Source organism: Suncus etruscus, chromosome 18 (assembly GCF_024139225.1).
Source record: "Suncus etruscus isolate mSunEtr1 chromosome 18, mSunEtr1.pri.cur, whole genome shotgun sequence".
NCBI lineage: Eukaryota > Metazoa > Chordata > Mammalia > Eulipotyphla > Soricidae > Suncus > Suncus etruscus.
The window spans coordinates 57,147,075-57,161,967 of record NC_064865.1 but is presented as its reverse complement, the minus strand read 5'-3'; the positions used below and the strand labels follow the sequence as shown (position 1 = coordinate 57,161,967).

Below are 14,893 nucleotides of genomic sequence, written 5' to 3'. Positions count from 1 at the left end.
CCTTCTTTCTCTGGAAGTTAGACTAATAGTTCCATAGTTCTAGACATACCCTGCAGGGTCTGGTCTGACAACAATGACTGCTGGTGCAGAGCGCACCACCCTTGACTCTCTTATCGTTCAGACATCATAATTCTGGGTGCCGATCATGCACTTCCAGATAAAGAAATGCATGTGTCTTTCAGGATATCTGAACTGTGAGACAGTGTTGGATGCCTGTTGTGATGCTGTACCCAAACCGCCTGGCAGATGGAACCAGGTAGAGCTATTTGTTCCGGAGGACACCTTAGAGCAATTGTTATAGGAATTCTCCATTAGGCTGAAAGCGTTGGAAACATCACTGCACCAGAGATGGGGAAGGATGGCATAAAAAGGGGCACCGTCCTTGTGATCAGTGACTCTTAATCAGGCTGAACTCCAAGTCATTCCTCTTCCCTCACAGATGTGAGAGCTCTGGTTAAAGGAGATAATACCTATCAACAACACTGTGTTACTCCGGCGGCATTCCTAAACCTCAATGTTCATGCTTATCTTCTCCCTGGTACATCACCTACCCCCAGGCTTCTTCTATGGCCTGTTACCCTGCACTGGTCCTCTAGAAGCATTGTTGGGATGTAACGGGCATCTCTAGTCATCAGCCTAGGACCTCATCTTTCCCAGTCATCAACTGGCAGTAGTGTCCTAGGTCCTTGAATGCACTGGAAGGAGTAAATGGACCTTTGTTAGTAGACAGGCTCTGCATAAGACAGTGAGTTGTAGTTCTGATATTTGGTGGATCTCTTGTTGTATTTATCTTTTCAGAGAGCTTTGTCTGACATGTTATTGGTCATTTTTCATGTTCTTTTCTTTATTTTCCCTGCCAGCTGCTTGTAGACCTCCTGACGTAACGAATTAAGACCTTCTAATTGTTTTGTTTTCTTTTGGCCACATCCGGCTGTACTCAAGGATTACTCCTGGCTCTTCACTCAGAAATTACTCCTGGCAGGCTTGGATGATTATATTGGATGCCGAGAACTGAACTCTGTTTGGTTGTGTGCAAGGCAAATTCTCTATCTGCTGTGCTATTTTCTTATTATCTGTTGGCTTCTATTTTCTTTAAACTGTTTAATTAATTTTTCCTCAGTTACATGCAATACTCTGACAATAGTTTGCCACCAACTGATGCCATCCTATGGTTCATTTTTCTTTTGTACAAGTGGTGGTTTTTGTCACATCTCTAAACTCATGACATATTTTCAAATACCTTAGTTCTTTAAATCATAGGTTGGTGTCTTTCAGCAGTACCTACTTTTATTTACTTATTTATTTATTTATTTATTTATTTATTTATTTATTTTTGGTTTGGGTTCCAAGCTGTGGTGCTCATAGCTTCTATCTATATACTCAGGAATCACTCCTGAAGATGCTTGTGGGATCATTTGAGATACCAGGTATTCAGTGTGGGTCACCAGCATGCAGGGAGAATGCCTACTTTTTTTTTTAATTATATATGGTCACTCAACCATACCTACTTTAAGAAATCAGTGCCTATGTCTCACCTCTCTAAATTCTGATTAATTTAGTTTAAATAAAATTGAGTCTTTAACAACTGCAATTGTTCTTAATTAAAGAACTTTTGGAAATCTACTTAACTTTTTTTTTTTTTTTTGGTTTTTGGGCCAAACCCGACGTTGCTCAGGGGTTAGTCCTGGCTGTCTGCTCAGAAATAGCTCCTGGCAGGCATGGGGGACCATATGGGACACCAGAATTCGAACCAACCACCTTTGGTCCTGGATCGGCGCTTGCAAGGCAAACGCCACTGTGCTATCTCTCCGGGCCCAACTTTTTTTTATTTTTATTTTTTTTTGCCACAGTTGTGGTGCTCAGAGATTATTCTTGGCTCTACACTCAGGAACTTCTCTGGCATATTGGGGACCTGAGCGGTGGCGTAACCACAGTGGTTTCCCCTGGCTTCCCATATGGTCCCCCAAGCCAGGAGCGATTTCTGAGTGCATAGCCAGGAGTAACCCCTGAGCATCACCGGGCGTGGCCTCAAAAAGAAAGTTCTATCTGATAAGGCTCCCTGTACAACCAAAGGCTCCCTCAACAACCAAAGTTTGAATTAGTTTCAAACCTTGAACGCAGGTTTGAATCAGAGAATTCCTAGACAACCAAAATTGAGCCAGAAAAATAAGTGATAGAACTTTTGAGCTCACTCAACATCATTCCTGAAGGATACCAATTTTGGTTTATTTCTGAGTTAACTCTCTCTGCTTTAACTCGAGTGGAAAGGTACCTAAACTTTTAACCTGTCTCTAGAAGAACTACTTCACTGAGGTAAGTGATTGAACTTAGGGGTCTTGGTTCTTACAATATCACATTGGATCTCATTTTCCTGGTAAACCCATCTCTAGACCAGGACTTTGGTTATTGGGGAGATTCTCAATTATTGTTTTGACTTCCTTAATTGTGATTGGCCTTTTCAGGGTTTCTAATTCTTCCTCATTTAGTTTTGGGAGAGTATATGATTTTAAGAATCTGCCCATTTTTGATGTCCACAGATGCAGTCATCAGGTTCAAATCAGACCAGCTCCACAGAATCTCTTTTGTTGAACAAGATGTAAGCTGAGCCATGAAAGACAATGGGTATATTGGGCCTTGCAACAGAAATCCCACTCGGGAGGAGAGGGCAGGCTAAGCCCTCATCTTGCCAAAGCCACCCTTGCTGCCTCCATCACCCACAATCACCATTTTCTCAATGACTTTGCTGCATCACCGACCCTCTATGATTCCCTTGGGGACACTGATCTGACCAAACTTCAAATGTCAGGTATGCTGCTCTCAGGTCTGAAATCACCAGGGCTTTTTGGAGAAAGTGCAGGCTTCTTCATCTGCATCTTCCTTCTTCTAGAAAGCCTGGTAGATGTAACCACACCCACAAACACAGACGCCATGTTCGAACTGGTCCAGCTCCAGAGATTTACTCTTTTCTTGAATAAGACCATAGGTTCACCAGCCCATGAATCAGAAAGATGGGCATCTTGGGAGGAAAGGGAGGACTAAGCCTTTGTCTTGCCAAAGCCACACCTGCTGCCCTCCATCACCCACAGTCACCATTTTCCCGATGGCCCTGCCTCATCACTGACCCTCTGTGATTCCCTTGAGAGACACTGATCTGACCAAACTTAAGGTGTATGACTGTGTGTGTGTGTGTGTGTGTGTGTGTGTGTGTGTGTGTGTGTTGATATCACCAGATTCTTTTGGAGCAAGTGCGGTCACCTCTTCCCCTGCATCTTCCTTCTTCAAGCAGGTCTGACAGCTGAGTACATGCCCCTAAAAGTGGTAGTATCAGTTAATAGTGCTTTGAATTTTTGGACAATTTAAATTTTTGACGCTGTCATCCCTAAACACATCAGTTTAACTGTATGAACAACAAGACTTACTCTTGTTTCTCTACTATCATACCATTATAATAGTATAATTATAATTTTATACAGTTATATATAATATAAAATATATTGAATATATAATATAACGATAATTTTATAGTTGTATAATTAATCTGCAACTAATGCAAACCTGCTATTGTATAATGACTTCATTGGCGATACAATAATATTCACAAATGTGTTTATTAGTGTAATTTTTCATTTTTCCTTTTTTTCGTTTTGTTTTTGGGTCACACCCAGCAGTGTTCAGGGATTTCTCCTGGCTCTACATTCAGAAATCACTCCTGGCAGGTTCGGGGGACCAGATGGAATGCTGAGATTCGAACCACTGACCTTCTGCATGAAAGGCAAACTCCTTACCTCAATGCTATCTCTCCGGCCCCCATTTTCCCTTTTTTTAGAAAAACACTTATTTTGGTCACATCGGCGGTGCTCAGGGGTTACTCCTGGCTCTCTTTTCAGAAATTGCTCCTGGCAGGCTTGGAGGACCATATGGGATGCCGGGGATTGAACTTGGGTCAGTCACATGCCAGGCAAATGCCCTGCTGCTGTGCTATCACCCTGGCAGCTTTAAATTTCTTCTCTTCCATTTTTTTTAAGAAATTCTTCTTTCTATTTTTTCTTTTAATAAGATTACTTTCACTTATTCGAAAGAAATGTATAATGATCAATGATGTCAACTATGTGATGCATTTTCTTTAAATAAACTGAAAAAAGAATCTGTCCATTTCTGGGGCCAGATTAGTAGAGCAGATAGGGTTCATGCCTTGCATGTGGTGGACTCAGCTTTGATCCCTGGCATCTTATAGGATTTTCTGAGCCCCATCAGGAGTAATTGCTGAGGGCAGAGCCAGGAGTAACCTCTGAGCATAATTGTATGTGGCCTGAAAACAAATAACAAACAACAAACAACAACAAAACCCAAAATATGTTCAGTTTAACAGCATAAAGTTGTTTACAGTAACCTCTCTTAATATCTTGAATATCTGAGGGGCCGTTGAAAATGTTCTGCTTTGGTTCTCATGATTCCTTATTATCCATCTTGTTTGTCCTTTTGAAGAACCAAATCACGGTTTCATTGATTCTTTGCATTGATTTTTTGGTTTCTATATAATTTATTTCTGCTTCAGTTTTTATTATTTTCTTCCTTCTAGTACTTTTTGGGCTTGTTTATTATTTCTTCTGTCTCCATATGCAGTAACTGGATTGCTATTTAACATCATGTATAAAAGGTAACTAAAAATGCATTAAAGACTTGGATGTAAGACTTCAAACCATTAAATGTATGAAGAAAAAGAATGAACATAGTTCAAACATTCTATAATACTGGGTTCTTTGATGTATGTGGGGGATATATTTGATAATTAGACTCGAATGATGGGAAATTAAAACAAAAATAAACAAGTGGGAATACATTTAAACCGAAGAGGTTCTATGAAGTCTTGTTCTGAATGAGGCCATCTAATAAATACTATGATGAGACTCACTAGTAAAATGAGAAAATTCTAACATAAATATATTTTTTAGCAGGAGATACTTTCCCACAATTTAGAATTGAGTATATTCTAAATGAAAATGGCAGTTATGCATTTATGGAAGAAACATAGCTCTAGGTAATAAATTAATACTTCTACAATGCTTTCTTTTTTTCTTTTTTCTTTTTTTTTCTTTTTTTTGGCTTTTGGGCCACACCTGGCGATGCTCAGGGATTATTCCTGGCTGTCTGCTCAGAAATAGCTCCTGGCAGGCATGGGGGACCATATGGGACACCGGGACTCGAACCAACCACCTTTGGTACTGGATAGGCTGCTTGCAAGGCAAACACCACTGTGCTATCTCTCCGGGCCCTTTTTTCTTTTCTTTCTTTTTTTTTTTTTGTTTTTTTTCGGCCACACCTGTTTGATGCTCAGGGGTTACTCCTGGCTAAGTGCTCAGAAATTGCCCCTGGCTTGGGGGGACCATATGGGAGGCCGGGGGATCGAACCTCGGTCCTTCCTTGGCTAGTGCTTGCAAGACAGACATCTTACCTCTAGCGTCACCTCGCTGGCCCCTCTACAATCCTTTCTAAGTTGATTATAAATAAAAGTTAATATTCAGTTGCATATCTATAGAAGCAAATGAGAAACTTATTTTTTTCTTTCACTTGCAATAATATTTTATTAAATATCACTAAGTTAAATGGTGCTATACTGAGGCTTGGATTATTTCACTCAGTTTAATTATATTCACAATATTAAGAACCTTTTTTAATTTAAAAAAATTTTTAAAAGTTACTTAACCTTGTAAAGATGAACATTGTGGTAACTAAAAGTTCTAGGAAGTCTTTCTATAAATGAGACCTATTAGGTAGCTTCTGGCATGCTCCCTTACATTTCTTTGAGATTCATTATCTCTGGACAGCTTGGCCCCAAAGCTAATTACCAGTTTAAGAGCTCGATCCCAAGAGACTTGCCTGGTAAACACCTTCAGTCTTTTGTGCAGGTCATCCATAGAGCAATTCCATACCATCCTCTCCTGTTGCCAAAAGGATCTATCTTTCATATAACCAGGTCATTGTATTTGGGAAAAACACACCAAATTCAAAATTTTCCTCCCTCCTTCATCTTCCTAGGAGCTAGAGGCAGAATGCAGATCTAGAATTTCTGTGAAAGATAGATATATTTATCATGGGAAAGCATCTTATTGCTCAAGACGAAGTTCTGGATAATCTGATGTTGATAGTCTTGCCTTTTGCTTTCAATGGATTTTGGATTCTTCATATTCAAGCGATCCAGGCTGCAATCCAGACACTAGTTAAAGGAAGTAACTTGGAAATGACGTAGAGGGATTTTTTTCGGACTCAGTAATATAGTGAATAAAGGTGAGTGGAATGGAAATAGATCTCAATGTTCCTTTAGAACTGTATCTAGTTGAAATACTTCTATAATTGGGGAAGGGCTGTGTGTACTTTTTTATGACTTAAACCCAACTACAAGCATGTTTGTGATCATGGTGATTAAATAAAGATATTATTATAAAAAAGAGATACTTTTATAACAGGAAGGCATATTCCTTTATGTGTTGTTAGTGGGAGAAAAGAATATGCTATCTCAGTTCAGCAAAAGTGATAATCAAATGTGTTTGGTTAAGAAACCAGCAACTAAAAACTAGACATCTTATTTGATTTTACTTAATCATCTGTCAATATAACAATATGGAAACAATTAGGTAAAGCTTATTTGAATATACTAATAATTATCTTTTCATTATGTAATATCGGTAATATTTGTAAAAGAATTAGACATTCTTGTCTTCCTTTGATTCCTTTTTCAATGTGAAATTATCTGATATTTGTTTTCTATGCTAAATTATTCTGTCAGCATCAGGAGTTTTAAAGTAGTCTCTTATTCCCATAAAGAGCTGTACAAAAATGTAAACTCTGTATGGAAATTGATTGATTGCTTTATGTTGAGTTTATTGAAAAGTGGTGATCTTTCAGTTGATTAGGAATACCACTTGAAGAGGTAACAGGACAGGTAGAGAAAAGGTAGACTAGTGTTAAATTATACAGTGAATTAGGCAAGTGGCAATATCTGATTGTGCTTATAAAATGAGTAGTGCACTTCAGGTCCATCCTACTTTTGCAGCACAAACTCCTGAATGGATTGTGTGAATACTCTTTCATTGCCTCACAAAGACTCTTGTTTACTGCCTGGTGCATCTATCCACACCCTATTTGTATATAAAAGTACTGTTATTTGTATTTGATTTCTTCATGAATAGCCCTCAAGTGAAAAGGCAATTTCATTCACAGAAGGTTTCTGGAAACTGGTGGAATAACCAAATACGTATAAGGTGATATTTAAAAAAATGCTCATTTTCCCTCACAATCATTGTCCTTTCTCTGAAATCAATGCTTCACAGTTGTGCTTTTAAATATAGCTGTAACTACACTTTTGTGTTTTTTTTTTAAATAATATATTTTACTTTATTTAAACACCTTGATTACATACACACATGATTGTGCTTGGGTTTCAGTCATGTAAAGAACACCACCCATCACCATGCAACATTCCCATCACCAATGTCCCAAATCTCCCTCCTCCCCACCCAACCCCCGCCTGTACTCTAGACAGGCTTTCCATTTCCCTCATACATTCTCATTATTAAGACAGTTCAGAATGTAGTTATTTCTCTAACTAAACTCATCACTCTTTGTGGTCAGCTTCATGAGGTGAGCTGGAACTTCCAGCTCTTTTCTCTTTTGTGTCTGAAAATTATTATTGTGAGAATGTCTTTCATTTTTCTTAAAACCCATAGATGAGTGAGACCATTCTGCGTTTTTCTCTCTCTCTCTCTGACTTATTTCACTCAGCATAATAGATTCCATGTACATCCATGTATAGGAAAATTTCATGACTTCATCTCTCCTGACAGCTGCATAATATTCCATTGTGTATATGTACCACAGTTTCTTTAGCCAGTCGTCTGTTGAAGGGCATCTTGGTTGTTTTCATAGTCTTGCGATGGTAAATAGTGCTGCAATGAATATAGGTGTAAGGAAGGGGTTTTTGTATTGTATTTTTATGTTCCTAGAGTATTTTCCTAGGAGTGGTATAGCTGGATTGTATGGGAGCTTGATTTCCAGTTTTTGGAGGAATCTCCATATCGCTTTCCATAAAGGTTGAACTAGACGGCATTCCCACCAGCAGTGGATAAGAGTTCCTTTCTCTCCACATCCCTGCCAACACTGCTTGTTCTCATTCTTTGTGATGTATGCCAATCTCTGTGGTGTGAGGTGGTACCTCATAGTTATTTTGATTTGCATCTCCCTGATGACTAGTGATGTGGAGCATTTTTTCATGTGTCTTTTGGCCATTTGTATTTCTTCTTTGTCAAAGTTTCTGTTCATTTCTTCTCCCCATTTTTTGATGGGATTAGATGTTTTTTTTTGTAAATTTCTGTCAGTGCCTTGTATATTTTGGAGATTAGCCCCTTGTCTGATGGGTATTGGGTGAATAGTTTCTCCCACTCATTGGGTGGCTCTTGTATTCTGGGTGCTATTTCCTTTGAGGTGCAGAAGCTTCTCAGTTTAATATATTCCCATCTGTTAATCTCTGCTTTCACTTGCTTGGAGAGTGCAGTTTTCTCCTTGAATATGCCTGTAGTCTCAATGTCCTGGAGCATTTTGCCTATGTGTTGTTCTATATATCTTATGGTTTTGGGTCTGATATTGAGGTCTTTAATCTATTTGGCTTTTACCTTCGTTCATATTGTAACTACACTTTTGTACCTTCTTAAATTTAAAGGAATTAAAATTAAAAGGGATTATAAAAGAAAAATAATTCAATTATGTAATTCTGTTCTTTGCCTTTTTAATGCAAATGCTCAGGTAGCCTCAGGTAGCTATTGTGAATATAAGGTATTGCACTATTAGCTATTGAATATTCATATTCAATTGAATATTAGCTATGATATTTGAAGTGAAGACAGATAATTTCTGCCATCACGAAGAGCCCAGATAGAGAATATTCTTCCCTGTCTTTACGAGGTTAGTCTCATGCTGTTTCTCTTTTGTGATCATATATATTTTTTCTTTTTACCCACAGTGCCCTATTTGGCTTTTATCACCACATTTACCCTGAGTAGGCCTCTTCAATAAACAACTTGCCCTGAAGTCTTTCTTTCTTTTTTATTTCATAGAACTTGATGTAAGATATTACCCATTTCTTTGGACTTTGATTTATGATGTAGTGATAGTTTAAAATTTTTTTTAATTTTTGGGCCACACTCAAAAACATTCAGGGGTTACTCCTGGCTATGTGCTCAGAAATCGCCCCTGGCTTAGGGGACCATATGGGACACCAGGAGATTGAACTGCGGTCCATCCTAGGTTAGCGTGTGTAAGGCAAATACCCTATCACCTGTGTCACTGCTTCTGCCCCTAATTTTTATACATTTATTGATCCTTGACTTACTTAAGACATATCCTAATAGATCTGAGTTCAGATCAGCCTTATAAATAGAAACAAATTAAAGCAGTAATCATATTTTATAGCACTGAATGCTGTATTTGGAAATTTTGCTAGCATTTTACTAAGATTCATTCATAAATAATCCAGTAAAGTTTCATGTTAAATAATTTTGCCCACTTTATCTTAATCAAGGATATTAGGTGATTTGTCTTTAAAATCTTTAGTTTGTATACTTTGCTCTAATTTTATCGATTTATTCTTTTAATAAAAATTTAGATTATTGTTTCATTATTGCACCTTTTAATGTATCATATACACCTACTCTTCTATCTTGATATATCAGTAGTATTTTATTTGATAAAAATATCTTTTTTTTTTGGTTTTTGGGCCACACCTGCTGATGTACAGGGGTTACTCTTGCTCAGAAATTGCTCCTGGCTTGGGGGACCATATGGGACACTGGAGGATCAAACCTCAATCCATCCTAGGCTAGTGCAGGCAAGGCAGATGCCCTACTGCTTGCACCATCGCACTGGCCCTGATAAAAAAACTTTGACTTACAAATTCTTATTATATATTTTTGTAAACTTGTGTTCTCCTGAGATGTAATATCTATTATTTTCTTTTATGGCTCAAAATATTATAAGAATGTCATCTTTATTTTTGTACTATCTGTTTTTGCTTTACCTAATTTTCTACATGTTTACATTTTTATCCTTTCAAACTATTATACTTGTATATAAAATAATTTATGCATAATTTTTAATAATGATGCATTCTATTATGATGATTATAGAGGAAAACATCCTTTCTTCCTTTACATGTGATGAATGTGTTTGATATTTAGAGTCATCATTATTTGTATAGCTCTAGTAATGACCTCTCTTTCCTACTGCATTTATTCATTTGATTCTTACTGAAATGTAGTTGTGATTTCCAACTAATCATAATTTTTAAAATGTAGTGGCATGCAAATTTCTTTTTTTTTTTTTTTTTTTTGGTTTTTGGGCCACACCCGGCGATGCTCAGGGGTTACTCCTGGCTATCTGCTCAGAAATAGCTCCTGGCAGGCACGGGGGACCATATGGGACACCGGGATTCGAACCAACCACCTTTGGTCCTGGATCGGCTGCTTGCAAGGCAAACGCCGCTGTGCTATCTCTCCGGGCCCGCATGCAAATTTCTTGTTGACCTTTAGTTCAAATCTGTTTTTGAGCCAGAGTAATCAGTTAGTAGTGTTCTGGCATGCATGGGTCCACCTGGGATCAATCCCCGACACCTGATGTGGTTCCCTGAGCACTATCCTGAGTTTAGAGACCAGAATATACCCTCAGCACAGCTGGGTGTGAATTTCCTCTTCCCACAAAACAAAACTAAACAGAACTATCCTTCTCTTTCAATATTACATCCTGGGCTGATGCAAATAGTTGCAGGATAGTAGATTCAGAGTAGAAAGAACCAGTAACTTAGATGAGTAGAAAGTTTGCTAGATAATAAAGGAATAAAGTCTTGTAAGCTTCATCTTTACCATATGGGCCTTTCTAGAGGAAAATAATCTTGCTGCATGGTAAAGAAAAAATACCTAAAGTGACAGAAGATGAGATAGTAAGTTAACATAGACAATATTAATCAAGTAATCTTTGAGCTAGCATTGTTTGTTATTGTGTAAATTATTCTTCAGTGTCAAGTCAGAGAGATAGTTACAGCAGATAGGCTCTGACCAGGTCCCATTCTCAAAACCCCATATTGTCCCTCAAGCATAGGGATGATCCCAGTGTAGGGCCAAGTCTTAAGCACTGCTGGGTTTGGCCCCCCAAACAAACAAACAAACAAAACCAAACAAGCCAGCAAAACAAACAAAAATACCAAAACAAAGCCCACAGCAAAATAACTCAACCTTTTCAGTGCAGTTCCCAATCCATGGCAGTACCTAATAACATCTCTTGCAGTCTCCAGAGTGAACTTGAAGCAATCAGAACATATCAAAGCATTCTCTCAAAGAGTTTATTGGGGTATCAACATTTAGACTAATATTAATGCTAATTATCCAGACAATGTTATTGCACTAAGCTTCTAGCAGAAGAAATCCCATGGGAAATTTCTATAAGCAAGAAATAGTGCCTAGTTTTGAATATATTATTAACATTACTGTATTTCAGGAAACATGTTATAATTGTAGACACATATTTTATTCTATTTTAGTGGCCTTTTATTTGCCTGATTTTTTTTTTATCAATTCAAAATTTTGTTCATTTTATATCAGCATTGGCAGATCGGAGCTATTCAAGTCCTCTTTTTCAGGGGGGACTTTATTCTGATCTCTGCTCTAGGCCTTATTTATTTATTTATTTATTTATTGATTGATTGATTGGATTTTGGGCCAAACCAGGCAACACTCAGAGGTTGTTCCTAGCTATGCACTCAGAAATCTCTCCTGGTAGGCTCCTCAGGTGATCATATGGGATGCTGGAAATCGTGCAAGGTGAATGCCCTATCATTGTGCTATCTCTCCAGCTCAGCCTCTTTATTTTCTTAGTTGCATTATTTTAACTTAAATATATGCAAAAGACTGTATGCCTTATTTTATTTTTTGGTTTTTGGTTTTTGGGCCACACCTGGTGATGCTCAGGGGTTGCCTGGCTCTGCACTCAAAAATTGCTTCTGGATCAGGGGGCCATATGGGATGCTCCGGCCCCAAGACTGTATACTTCTATCTTCAACCCAGACCTCTCTGAAATGCCTCAGTTTCCTATTTAATGTATCTGTCTCCTGTAAAATGCCACATTACATGTATTATTTTGTATGGACTTCATATTTTATCTGTTGATTTTTTTCTCATGAATAAATCAATTTTTTTGGCCACACCTGGAGGCACTGAGGGGTTACTCCTGGCTCTGTGCTCAGAAATCACTCCTGGAGACCATATGGGATGCCGGGAATTGAACCCAGGTTTGTCCCAGGTCAGCTGGGTGCAAGGCAAATGTCCTACCACTGTGCTATCTCTCAGGCTCTGAATAGATAAAATATGTTATATATCCTTTATTATATTCTATTATTAGTGAGATGTCAAATAAAGCCTAGTAAAATGATAAGATATATACATAAAATAACCTCTCAGTTTATCTCTTACTTTTTTTCAATTCTGCTTTTGGTTTTCCCTATTCTATTTTTTTCTGAAAATGTTATATATGCTTATGAGTCTTTAAGTGCTATAATATTTAATTTTATACAGATATTTTATGCCTACAATTGATGCAAAAGTATGTGTTCACTTCATAATTTTTCTTCTTTGACTATCAATAATACCATTTGTGAAATTGTTAATTAAATCGATGTAGGATACATCAATGGCAATGAATATGTCTTTTGTTCAAATCTATAAACACAGGCTTAAACTTTTGACATGATAGACTGTGCTCACACTTAATTAAAGAACCCCCTTTTTGATAGTTCTATGAATCACACTAGCTTTGATTAAGCAGGGACATGTGTGACCCATTCAAAACCCACTGTCTTGTCCATTCTAGATATGTGCTCTACCATTGAGCCACATTAAGAAGTGCAATGATACAATATAAAAAGTGTAAAATCCTTTGTGTTAACAGGAGACATATTTTAACACATGATGGAACAGAAAAACGGAAGTTTCTTCACTGGATTCATCCTCCTAGGGTTCTCAGACAGGCCCCAACTGGAAATAGTCCTCTTTGTGCTACTGATAATGATCTATATCTTCACTTTGCTGGGCAACACCACCATCATTGCTCTGTCCTACCTGGATCCCAATCTCCACACCCCAATGTACTTTTTCCTCTCCAATCTAAGCTTCCTGGATTTGTGTTATACCACCAGCACCATCCCACAGTTCCTGGTAAATCTCAGTGGAGCTGACAAGTCCATCTCCTTTGCTGGCTGTGTGGCTCAGTTGTTTGTGTCGCTAGGGCTGGGATGCACTGAGTGTCTCCTTCTTGGAGTCATGGCATTTGACCGCTATGCTGCTGTGTGCAGGCCTCTCCACTACACTGTCATCATGCACCCCTGTCTCTGCTCCATGATGGCTTCTTTCTCCTGGATCTTTGGTCTTTTCATCTCCTTAGTGGAGACTGTGCTCATCTTCCTTTTACCACTTTGTGGCAGAAATGAATTAGACCATTTTTGTTGTGAGATTCCTGCATTGCTCAAGCTCGCCTGTGTTGACATCAGTAGTTTTGAGGCGCAGCTGTTCTTTGCCAGCGTCGTTATTCTTCTTGGACCCATTTCATTAATCCTGTACTCCTATGGTCGCATCGTGAGGGCCATTTTGAGAATCAAGTCAGCAGCCGGGCAGAGAAAAGCCTTTGGGACATGTGGCTCCCACCTCATCGTGGTGTCTCTGTTTTATGGTACAGCCATGTATGCTTATCTCCAGCCCAGCAACAACTACTCTCAGGACCAGGGCAAGTACACGGCTCTCCTTTATGGGATTGTTACTCCCACGATGAACCCCCTGATCTATACCTTGCGGAACAAGGATGTGAAGGGAGCAGTGCGGAAAGTACTTTGGAAGGATCGTGAGTCCAGATGATGTATGTGGAAAACAATTTGAATGTGAACGATTGTAGAACTATCATTCAAATACTGTCTCTTTCCTATACTCTTCTAGACAGACTAAAAACTAGATCAATAAGTTGTGCATCATGACTATCTACTTGTTTATTTTCCAAGTCATGCTTAATTTTTTTTAAATACTTCACACAATCATTGTTTCTGAAAGCCTTTTCTTTCAATCTGCATCTGAAAGATGGAGCCCATGGTTTTACATGTGCAAAACAACTTCTCTCTTGCTGAAGCACAATTCAGATCTTGATTGAAATCTTTAACATTTCTTGGGTACCTTTTTGTTTCATATTTCTTCTTTATATCTTGGTGTTCTGTCTGTTTTTCCCAAGGATTGTCTGAACTTCTAAAGTATCATTTTGATGGATCTTGTTAAATGTACTGTCATTTGGAATTCTGTGTGTTTAAATTTGGCATCAGATTCCAGTCATAGGCTTTCAAGAACTGTAACTTATGTTTTTAATAATATTTCAGCATAATTTTTCTGCCTAGGTATCTGGGTTAAATTCTGATTATCTGAAGGTGGCCCTGTGACTCCAGCATTGAATTTTTCTTTTCTTTACTTTTCTTTTTATTTTTTGTCTTAATGGAGAGAGGGTCAAGGTGATGAGGAGATGACAAAAACTGTGATCCATGACCTGTTATTAGTGTGGAGAGTGGCAAAAAAAAAAAAAAAAAAAAAAAGGAATACCTTGGAGTGAAATTGCCACATACCACCTTGGAAATGATGCTGGTAGGGTCAGATCCTAAGATGTAGAAGTCACAGGTTGAAGTCAAATCTCAGGTGAGAAGAGCACTCCCAAAGAAACATTCAGCATCCACGTCAGGAGAGTAACTCACTCTATTGCAGATGGGAAAGGGATATTTACATTGAGGGAAAGAAAGGTGGAGAGTAAGGTGTGGACTATGTCAGCCCAT

The 14,893-nt window shown here is 38.2% G+C and overlaps 1 protein-coding gene and 1 pseudogene across 1 annotated transcript; one reads left to right on the top strand and one right to left on the bottom strand.

The window, feature by feature from the left end:
• LOC125996148 (histone H4-like) overlaps window positions 1-14,893 on the bottom strand; it is a 267,502-nt pseudogene that overhangs the window by 15,856 nt on the left and 236,753 nt on the right.
• On the top strand, window positions 12,996-13,943 carry LOC125996145 (putative olfactory receptor 2B8). Its single transcript, XM_049765096.1, has one exon. It carries the CDS (start codon window positions 13,002-13,004, stop codon window positions 13,941-13,943), a length of 942 nt encoding a protein of 313 aa, XP_049621053.1. The 5' UTR covers window positions 12,996-13,001.

Bases quoted from the DNA above. Each gene is read 5' to 3' on its own strand.
- LOC125996145 (XM_049765096.1), top strand. From the start codon at position 13,002: ATGATGGAACAGAAAAACGGAAGTTTCTTCACTGGATTCATCCTCCTA.